The sequence below is a fragment of the Photinus pyralis genome, unplaced genomic scaffold (genome assembly GCF_008802855.1).
Source record: "Photinus pyralis isolate 1611_PpyrPB1 unplaced genomic scaffold, Ppyr1.3 Ppyr1.4_LG3b, whole genome shotgun sequence".
In the NCBI taxonomy this organism is placed as follows: Eukaryota; Metazoa; Arthropoda; class Insecta; order Coleoptera; family Lampyridae; genus Photinus; species Photinus pyralis.
Window position 1 is genome coordinate 17,774,891 of NW_022170510.1, and position 11,011 is coordinate 17,785,901.

The following is an 11,011-nucleotide window of genomic DNA, read 5'->3' on the forward strand; positions in this document are numbered from 1 at the left end:
AATAACGCAAGCGGCAACAAAATTTTCGTAGAAAAAGTATAGTAGGTATAACGCGTTTTATAAACCTCTCTAGGCACTCGTTATAAACTCGTGTCTAACTAAAGTGTCGTTTATAAAACGTGATCCATAATATACTATTATCATTGAATTTATAGATAGTTATAAATAATATAAATTCAATGCTAATATCTGTGAAACATTTAGTTTGCGGACCTATGTTTATTGTTTATTAAGACTTATTGGCTTCTTTCCATGAGTACTATACGTGGATAAAATATCGAACCTTTTTTTTAAACACTGTGGAACAGAATATACATATGTGCTACAAACAAGCACATTTGTTTATGAATAAACAATGCAAGCACTTGTATGTGATTTGTGGCAAGCACGGTGCACGATCCGTATATTTCTGTGGCACGACCGCGAACCGGGACACCATCTATGATCTAGTCAAGGCAGTGGGCATTTATCTTTTTCTGTAGTTCTCTAGGCCACAAAAACTGTTAACCTCAATCTACGTATACAAAACAAACCCAAGGGGACCCACGATCCACGGTATTTTATTTGAAATCCCCCAAAAAATGATTCTTTATATAAGAAACAAATTTGTAAATGAAGTAACACTGAGGCTTATTTTATGGGTTTTATTTATGTAAATTATTCAACTAATTCATTAAGTTATTACTAGGAATTTGTAGCTATTTGGATTACTTGGAACCTTTCTCAAGAGAAATACAACCCGAAGAAGTATGGAAGTACAAATATCCCTTAAAAGAGAGCTATGTATCTTCCAGAAATTTATGGATGATTATTCTTACATTCCCTACCATTCTTATAGTGAAGGAATATTTACAGAATAAAGACAAGATTGAATTGTACTATACTCTTCTAAGTTTATCGTTAAATTATGGACTAGTTGGCTTTTGGACTCAGTTCTTGAAATTAATCGTAGGCCGACCCCGGCCTAATTTTTTTTACAAATGTTTTCCAGACGGGGAAGGAAGTGATTTTAATCATTGTACTGGTTTCCATCGATCTTATCTAGATGGGAGGAAGAGCTTTCCTAGTGGACATTCGTCATTTGCATTTTCTAGCATGTTTTTTATCACATTGTACTTAGCGGGGAAATTGAAAGTATTTATTGAAGGTGGACGAGGAAATACGTGGCGTTTATGTATTTGTTGTTTACCTCTGGTTTTGGCCACCTCAATAGCTGTGAGCCGAACTTGTGACTATCATCATCATTATGAAGGTATAGTTCATTAGATGTGCGATTTAACTGAGCCATTGAATTGCAGATGTTGTCTGCGGCAGCCTCCTAGGCATAGTAATTGCATATGTAAGTTACAGACAGTATTTTCCTAGTATATATTCATCTAGTACGGGTGTACCATATGCAGCACAAAGTTTAGGGATTGAATCATAAAGATTGTGTTTACATTGATACGTTACAATTCATACTTGTTTTCAAATTACTCTGTATGTACCTAATGGTGAATGTGTGTTCTTTTAAGTATGTGTCAGCTCAGATGTAGTATTTATTTTATTCTTTGAAAATGGATCATAATTTAAATATGGCAAAATAGTATTGTGCTAGTATTATATGTAGTACCTAAAGCCTCTGAATACTAGTCGTAATTAATTTTTAAATTAATGTATTTAAGAACTGGTGATAGTAACTGAAGGTTGTCCAAGTGTGCCTATAGTAAGAATGTAGTTGGTTATTTACACATGCATTAATTGCCTCCATACGAGTTTGTAAGCCTTTATGTTGACCATAACTGGAGATGTTTAGATGATGTGCATCAGACATTTTAATTGTATGATACTGTAGGTATAGGCCTAGAGGTTGTAGGTAGTAGAACTTCTGCAAACTAACATTTGAATTCAATTAATTTAAAGACTGATCCGAGGACTGATCGAAGAATTAATCATATCAATTATTGGATTTTTCATCGGCCAAATGGTGATCCCCTGGATGCCGTTCATTGCTATACTTAATTGGTGTGTAACAAAACTTATTCAGTATTTTATTATTACTATTTCCTGTCATGTTTATTTAGTATTATTGGTTTGTTTTATTAAAAATAAACGTTCATCTAAAAGTTTGTAAATAGCTATTTATGTAACAAGTTGTAACTGTCTTTGGTGCACTAGATGTGTATTTGTCCAATGCGCGCACACAAAGACAAAATTTGCAACGTGTTGCGTACAAGGTTTTTTGAATTTCCGTATTCGGCGCCTCGTATGTAAAACTTCCGACTTGTCAGCGAAAACTCACTTCTCGTCCTTGGTAAACAATATACTATCTATTGTAATGCTACCCCAGAAAATTTCACCATACTAAACAATGTCAATGATATTTCTTATAAGGGATAAAGCCAACATGAGAATCTACTACGAACCCTATGTTAGTTATGCTCATTTCGTACCCAAGGGACAAAACAGCTGTAGTGCAGGATTGAGGAAGTCCTTAGAGTGCGATAGAATGCAGAAGGGATTTGAAGGATATTTCATTAGGTATATAGGGTACTATCATTGAATGAAGAGATTTATTATTCAATGGTACTATGAACTGCTCCTCCTAAATAATACTACAAACTAGTAATAAAACGAAATTGTGGCATGTTTATGAGGTTGTGCAGTGCAACCTCCAACTTATTACAAAGAAATGCAACCTTTCCCAAAAGGAAGTGAAATATCTTTGTCATCTGGTATCGGATTATTTAATTATGTTTACCACCCAAATTTTTTCAGTACATATTACCATTGTATTTATAAACGAATAAATACAATGATATTATACCCTATACACAGGCTGTTTCACGCAAACCGTTACCTAAAAGTATTCAGACTCACATTAATAATTGAAATCTGAAAACTTGCATACTAACATAGTTTTTCATGATCCATTGAAAGTAAAAAAATTATCTTGATTGTTTCACTTCTGGTTTTACCGCATGCGGATAGCTTATTTATTTTAAATAGAACATCCTATATTTTATTGTATTTTCGGAATCTACCTCAAGATCTAGTCGTTTGATACACATTTCCCTATACCCAGCATCAAAGATTTTCAAGTTATTCAAGATTTTTGACGTTTGACTGTTTCTCTTTAGCGCCCTGTACCTATGGCTCAGTCGACTTGAATATCAAAAAGCCTTCCACAATCAGTACGTGTTGCTACCATATATGAACGATTTAAATTTTGATCGCTCTTCTACAGGGTGTTTTGAAATTAAATGGTCAAAGTTTGACAACTTCAAACCTTAAAAAGTTGATTTTCTCAAATGAAACCTGCTGTATTATTTTGCACTTTCAAATGTTGAAAAAAATTCCACATCGATCAATTATTACATTCCCTATATCTACCTGGGGAAGACTGACAGAGTACAGGCTCATTCAGTCAGCTGTGGTGTATAGGTATAGTATAGCTTATAGCCTGTATAGTTACATATTAGTTTATTAACACACAAGATATATAATTTAACTTAATAACCTCGTCACTCAACACAAAATTTAAATGTAACAATATCTTTTATTCCACCTTCAATAATATCCCCAGCTTTAACGGGTCCCATTCCTGGTGGCGTTCCAGTTAAAACCACATCATTTGGTTCTAATGTTATATATGCACTTATGTATGAAATTAGTGTAGGTATCGAAAATATAAAGTCCTTTGTATTTCCATTCTGTCGCAATTCTCCATTGACACAACTCCATAATTGAACGTTGTTCGGATCACAAATTTCGTTCTTTCCAATAAATCTACTAACGGGGCATGCAGTATCGAAACCTTTTCCTAATAGCCACGAAAGTCCCTTACTTCTGGCTTCTTTCTGCCATTAACCAAAGTGAAACAAGAGGGGCAGAGCACTTATCAATACAAGACCTACCATTTGACAAGTAGCAGTCATGTCAAGCGCAGCACAATAACCACCTACCATTTCCATTGCATTAGATTCTTTTACAGCTTTGCATCGCTTTCCGATGACAACCCCTAACTCGATTTCTTGGTTGACAGTGAAGCCATGGGGAAGCTATAAAGAATATACAATACATTCATTCCTCTTGATAGTATTATGTAACTAACCTTTATTGCTTGCCCTTCTTCGATATAGGAGGATGTTGGTTTCATAAACAGTATAGGAACTGTGGGTTTTTCTATATTCAAAATTTTGAGCATTGGCCTATGAAGTAAAATTTAAACCCATTTGTAACTTAGGTATGTAAAGAAAACTTACAGATAATTTGTGGTTGTTGCAATCACTTTCTTACTATTCTTTACAAAATGCCGCAATTCTGCGGATGCCATTTTCAAATATGTATTACAAATAAAAATAAAACATAAAAGGGAAATAGATAAGATAGATATACACAATTTTATTTGTGGTGGGATTTTAAATTTTTAACGTCAAAAATCAAAATGCAGTGTTGCAATATTTCAAAGTGGAACATTCAAATACAGGATGTTATCTAATTTTCATTTAAATTCAAGGTCACTTAAATTAATTAAACGTGCAAAAACCAAAAGTATCATAGGTTCCACCTTCTATATACAACCTCCGATACACACATTTTTGAGAGCACCAACTGTTATTATTCATTGTTGTCCTTGTTGGCCGCGGCTTCAAATTTAATGGGTTATGCGTGGTTCCCTGACAAACCTCCTACAAATTCGCAATAGAACAGTTTTGATAGTCGCGGCGGGGAGGAGTAGAAGTAATTGCCAAGAATACCAATTTAGGACAGTGGGAGAACCACACCATACTTTCTCTCACTAGTTCTACTTCCTGAAATCCAAGAATCAGGGCCCCTGCACTCTCTCATGAGATGGAGTGTTTGGAGTCAAGGAGCTATAGCATGGCGAATAACGGCACAGACCATGGGCGCCACTACTAAAGGGCAAAGAGCCCAACTAGGATTTGATAAATATCGCTAATTAAATCAATTTTAGAAAATCAATAAAACCATTATACAGTCACTTTTTCTGTCCCATGCGTGATTTAGCTGCGTAGCCTATTGATTTATTTACTAATTTAAAAATACTTTGCTCCCCCGCCCTGGTGTAGGCCGAATATGATATCGGCAACTGCCGGGAAGACTTGTCGAGTGAGAATCTGAATTTATAGGTATTTCGAAAGAGAATCGAAAGGAGGTGGGTGACCACCAAATGACACAAGAGCTGATTGGAAAAAACGTTCACACACAAACATAATGATGAGTAATGGCTGCACAATATTATTCTATTCGACCTTGAACTATAACATTTTTAGGTACCATAGCCATTGAATTTATAACTATTATAAATTCAATGCCATAGCAACTATAACATTTGAGCGCAAATTTTACAAGCTATCAATATGAATGAAAACTACTCAATAAGTATAAAGAAATTTATTCATGATTTAAATACAATTCAAATACATGTCAGTTCATAAACCATTGAAACACCAGTGCTGTTTTTACTTAGAAATGTAAAAAACATTGTGTGCAATACATTTACGATCTGTGACTAGAATACAGATAACTTTGGTCTTTGAATTATAAGTAATAACAGACCTTTTCCTTATAAATTTCCAAAAATAAATAAACATTCGTTTTCGAATTAAACTAACCTTAAAAAAAGTAAATACAATAATAATACAAAGACGGAATTACTTACACTATCATTTCTTTATAAAGCTGCTATACTAATTTGTTATTACTATAAATAAAAATTGCATTTTAAAACTTAAAAAAAATTAGAATGATATTCTAACAAATAATGTACTGCGCAAAACGTAATTCATGGCACAACTGTTATAGGTTATTTAAAAAATGAGTATTTCGCTTTGAGTTGTATTACACGTCCTCTTAAACCCTAAAAAATTTCAATCAATTATATTATCGACAGTTTTCCATTTGAATATTTTTTTACAGAACACATCCAAAATAACTTGAATCGATTAAATCATGTGTGAGTGTGAAATATATATTTTCTTTAATAAATCTTTAGTCTTTAATGCACAAATGAGACAGGAACTAATTGTAGTTTAAGATGATGCTAAATTTGTATAAACTGCAAACTGCTTCAATTACATTGCATGTACATTTCAAACAAATAAAGTAGCATTAACAAGATGGAAGTACATTCATACTAAACCCTAATCGAGACCATACAAAAAGTAAATATAATTTGTAATTTAATTGTATGTAATGCATTGACATTTAGCATCTACGACAAGATGAACACAAGTTTATCAATGGACAAAACATAGTATCATAAGTTACCCTGTCACTTACTGTATCACAGCAAATTTTATATAAGGATCAACACAGAAACTAAAGTTAACTAAAACTAATTTATAAGTAATTGTTGTGGATAACTTTATCAACGCAGCACTTAATGTCCACTGATCGTCATGCTAAGTGAGTATTTATGATTCTCATTAATTAGATGCCCAATAAACGGTTCTGTAAAAATATTACAAATGGAAAACTAGACACCTGTGCATAAGTATTGCTTAATATTAGGTACCTGAATATTAAAATATAAAACAAAACAGCAAAACTGATGTAATACGATTTGAATGAGTGTTACCAATACATGCAATCCCTCTTTATATTACATATAAAAATAGACGAGTTATAAAATTCCTTAAGAGCTTTTACATGCAGTAGCGTTTCAATCCAATTTTTAAGATAAAGTGCCATGCGTAAAATACATATTAGCAAAATTAGTACAATCGGTTAACAAATGAGCGTCATTACAATACTATTAAAAAAAAGTTACATAATTATTGACTTCCAACACTATGTCCTGTCGCACTTACACTCGTAAAAGAAGAAAATATCAATGGCTAGCTTCAGTACAAAACTGAAAAATATTATCACATCAATATGTCTATATATTAAATGCATTTACTTACAGATTACATAATGAGGCATTTTCGTTGCCTTCGTTTTTGTGGTTCTGGTCTTAGTACTGCACGAACAGCTTCGTCGAATACTTGTTTTAACCCTCGTTGGGTGAGAGCAGAACATTCCATGTATTTAACTGCCCTAACCTTATTCGCCAATTTTTGACCTTGCTCCCTTTTGATTGGGCTTAATCCTTGATCGGCTAAGGAATTTAACGTTTCTCGATCATCCCTTAGATCTATTTTGGTACCTGTTACAAAAAATTCATATGATATGCAATTTGCAATGCATTTTCATTTGCAATACATGTAGTTATTGTTAATGAATTTTTCCTTAAGCATAACTAACTAAAACAACGTGTTTTTTCTTCCATTTAAGAGACTAAATTGTCACTTTTGGTCCCAGAGAGACTAAAAGGCGACGAGGAACAAAAAGTGGTAGTACATACAGGGATGCAAGCAGGGATGTTAAACACAACTTAATAATTAGTAGTTATCTTGTATTAATATATTCTGATAACTTGCGCCATATTTTATACTTATTAATTATTATACTGTTTTCCATATATCTTTTTGAGAAATTTGAGTAATTCCTCATAGCTTCTTCTGTGGAGTTTTAAATGATAATTTCTGTGTAGATGTTTTAAACTTAACTCTTTAAATTAAAGTGACATTTATTATTATACCCTCACAATCTAACATGACAAGGTATATAGATTCTAAAATCAAACAAACATTTGTTGTACACAGCAAATTTTATGACACGCTGACCATTTTTGTTATTCTACAAAAAATTTGAGCAAAAATTGAAGTTGAAATGATTTTGGAATTTTATTCATTATTTTCATGACACTGGGGTACCAAATTTCAAAATACCAGAATGTTTTCTTGTTACCCCGTTTATTCTTCCTTCTGGAAATTTTTTTTTACAAAATCGAAAAGGACATACTCAAAAACTCAACTAACGGCTAAAGGTTTTGTCCATTTTTTTGTCTTGCTGAGAAAAGACTAATGACTATTTGCACCGACAAATTTATGGCAACAATTACTGAGACAATGGTTGCCATGCATTTTAAGCTACGCTTAACCCTTTAAGCTAAGCTCCACTTAAATTTGTCGGTGCACATGGCCATTAGAGACTTTTTTGGTTCCTCCACAAGCAACTTTACAGAATTGTTTGGATTCCTTAAATTAAAATAACTACTTTTTTACTTTTAATTTTGCAATATTGTTCGAATTTAACATTTACAAATGATATTTACTAATTGTTGGTTTTTCATTGCTATTGTGTAATTTATTATTGTATTATTAATGAGTATCTATCTTGTTATTATACTAATTAAAATACTATTGCTATTGTTAAATATTTTATGTATAAAATTGCCTTGGCCGTCAATAAATATTATTATTATTATTAATATTATCTTTTTTGTATGAACTTTTACATTAATTCCTGTAACTTTGATGTTTTTTGACGCAAGTTCAGGTTCCAATAGGAAATGCTATATCAACCGTAAGACCTACAGTTCGAGAGTCATTGTCTGCACAAATGAATGGAGCAGGGCCTCTCGAATCTTTTATAATACCTTGGTTTACCTATTTGTAAGTTTGTTTGATAAAATCTCCCCAAGCAAACAGGAAACCATTGTAGGGTCACTATTATTTTATACATACAAATATAAACAATTTGCCAATGTATATCCCATATGCAAACCGCATTGTTGCACGAACATGTCTGATAATCCTGACCTTGGTGTTAAGAAATGAGATTGGTTAATGCCATTGACACTATCCAATCAAAGTATAAACACACCCACAGCCAATCAAATCCCTTAATACTCGGATCAAAAATAATCCAGACTGGACCCTAATGAAATAATGCCTAAGCTTACCAACTAGTATCATAGGTGCATCGGGACAATGATGTTTCACTTCTGGATACCATTTGGACGTTACATTTTCGAATGAGGAAGGTGATGCTACACTAAAACATATCAGAAAAACGTCCGTCTGAGGGTACGATAAAGGTCGTAGCCTATCATAATCTTCTTGTCCAGCAGTATCCCATAATCCTAAACTAACGGAGATTCCATCAACGACCATTGGAGCAGAATAATTATCGAAACTAAAAATAAAAAACATGAAAGGACTCTACACAATAACAATATGAGTCATCACGAAATTCATTAAACATGGTCATAATTAAATGAAGATTAATTAAATCTTAAGGAATCTCCTTATTTAATAATTTAAAGAGAAACTTACACAGTGGGTACATATTCGCCTGGAAAGCTATCAGTCGTATATGAGATTAACATACATGTTTTGCCAACAGTTCCATCGCCGACCACTACACATTTTATTGGACGCCCGGAAGACATTATAATAATTTATGTCTACAAATAAGACAAAAATGTAAAAATACAAACCTAACCTACAAAATGGGCTTGGTCTCGGAAGGTTTATTTTTAGCAGACTTACCGGCTTTATTTAAAAAAGGTTAACTATGCACTAGACAGTTTATGAAAAAAAGGACATTTAAAGCTTACTATAAACTAAACGATCGACCTAAGTCTTTAGAATAAACTCTTCATAAAGTTTTCTTTTGAAATTGACAAACAAAATTGCGGTATCACAAGAAAGTTTCATGACACTTTCAAAACCCATAGAATAGAACTACTCAATTCGATACATCGACTGTCCAGTACATCGAATTATTTATCATTTCCGAAAAGAAAAACGTATGCAAGATTAAAGAAAAATTTATCAGTTGCTATGGCCTCACATGACTTCTTTAAAAAAAATCTTACCGAGGGCTCTTCATGTGCATAGTTACGCAAGTTCCGCGGTTTGCTGGTGGGAAGGTGAACGCGGCACACATAGATTGATGCGTTTTTTTTAAATCGAACATAGGGAAATTACATTGCATACAAAAGCATACAGTGAGTTTGCGCAGGTGTGTGGTTGGTATCTGTTCTAGTCACAGCAATTTTTCGCGCATTTACACAAAAATAAAAAAATGCGCTGTGTGACCCGTCCGTCCGTCCGTCCATCCATCCGTTGGAACGCTACTATGTAGTTCTTCATCTTAAGAGCTATTGTTCTGCTTTTTTCGCTATTTGGTTCGTTATGGTGTCGACTGTCGAGGCTTGCACCAAGGAAGGAATTTTTTCTGCGTTTAGAGATAAATAAGTTATTGTAAAAAAACCATAAAACCATTTTTATATGTTCCATAATTTTAAAATTTTGCCGTTTATTAACGATCCTAGAGATCGTTTATAATTTTGTATTGCTCTCTGTCGTCTGTCTGTTGGGCTGTCCGTCTGTTCCTTTGTCTGTCTGTCCATCTATCTGTCTGTGTGAACGTAACTAGAAATGCCCGATCGGTTTGACATCTCCGTTAGTTATGAACTGAATTGCATGAAATTCAATATGAGAATATAGCTTTAGCCATATAATACGCAATGCCAAAAGGTGAGTCGAGTTGAATCGATTCAAAATTCACAGTGCCCTTTTCGCATCACGACCATTTATAAATCGAATTGCAAACTTTTTTATTTATAGAAGTATTTATAGTTATTTATGTATTAAGGGCATAATAGTGATGTTTATATTCTCGAGGGCGACAAGTTAAAAAGCTGGAGGGCCTATGGCCCGAGAGCTTTTTAGTCGCCCGAAACTATACGAAATAAGGCCAATCTTGTGATTTAGTAGGTATTGACAATTAATAATTGACATTTCTAATTTTCAATGACTTGCAAATTTGTTTTGTCATTAAGTATAAATGAGTTACTATGGTGATACTTAATGCCCTAGGACATAAAGTGGTACTTTATGCCCGCGTATCACAGATATAAAATGTGCTATTATAGGTTAGTAAGACATAAAAAGAAATTTGATACATATAGGCACTTGGAATAAAGGAAAATCAAACGCCAGTTTCAAAATTTGTTTTACGCATGCGCAGTGCCAACCTTTATTATAACGCTATCTTTCATATTTGTGGCCGGATTTTTACGATTCTAACAGAAGTTGCATCTTACAAATGAGATATGAATGCAAGTGGAAATTCGGTTTTTGTAAATCGTTTACAATTACTTTTTATATTT

At 33.2% G+C, this 11,011-nt stretch overlaps 3 protein-coding genes across 5 annotated transcripts; 1 reads left to right on the forward strand and 2 right to left on the reverse strand.

Moving 5' to 3' along the window:
- The first annotated feature begins 477 nt into the window (after positions 1 to 477).
- LOC116166564 (phospholipid phosphatase 4) lies at positions 478 to 2,108 on the forward strand. Its single transcript, XM_031481565.1, has 4 exons — positions 478 to 652; positions 699 to 1,252; positions 1,299 to 1,339; positions 1,903 to 2,108. Exons 1-4 carry the CDS (start codon positions 582 to 584, stop codon positions 1,999 to 2,001), a joined length of 765 nt encoding a protein of 254 aa, XP_031337425.1. The 5' UTR covers positions 478 to 581; the 3' UTR covers positions 2,002 to 2,108.
- Positions 2,109 to 3,447: 1,339 nt separating this feature from the next.
- LOC116166567 (acylpyruvase FAHD1, mitochondrial-like) lies at positions 3,448 to 4,577 on the reverse strand. The gene is made up of 4 exons (XM_031481570.1): positions 4,245 to 4,577; positions 4,094 to 4,190; positions 3,897 to 4,040; positions 3,448 to 3,839 (listed from the first exon to the last, which is right to left on the reverse strand). Exons 1-4 carry the CDS (start codon positions 4,313 to 4,315, stop codon positions 3,504 to 3,506), a joined length of 648 nt encoding a protein of 215 aa, XP_031337430.1. The 5' UTR covers positions 4,316 to 4,577; the 3' UTR covers positions 3,448 to 3,503.
- Positions 4,578 to 5,382: 805 nt separating this feature from the next.
- On the reverse strand, positions 5,383 to 9,795 carry LOC116166568 (ras-related C3 botulinum toxin substrate 1-like). Of its 3 annotated transcripts, XM_031481573.1 has the most exons (6): positions 9,384 to 9,572; positions 9,168 to 9,298; positions 8,795 to 9,027; positions 6,912 to 7,153; positions 6,816 to 6,859; positions 5,383 to 5,863 (listed from the first exon to the last, which is right to left on the reverse strand). In XM_031481573.1, exons 2-4 carry the CDS (start codon positions 9,281 to 9,283, stop codon positions 6,915 to 6,917), a joined length of 588 nt encoding a protein of 195 aa, XP_031337433.1. In that variant the 5' UTR covers positions 9,284 to 9,298; positions 9,384 to 9,572; the 3' UTR covers positions 5,383 to 5,863; positions 6,816 to 6,859; positions 6,912 to 6,914. The 3 variants fall into 3 exon arrangements, with proteins under 3 accessions (XP_031337433.1, XP_031337432.1, XP_031337431.1); XM_031481572.1 differs by lacking the exons at positions 5,383 to 5,863; positions 9,384 to 9,572 and adding an exon at positions 9,713 to 9,795 and having other exon boundaries at positions 6,775 to 6,859; XM_031481571.1 differs by lacking the exon at positions 5,383 to 5,863 and having other exon boundaries at positions 6,775 to 6,859; positions 9,384 to 9,571.
- Between the last annotated feature and the right edge of the window lie 1,216 nt (positions 9,796 to 11,011).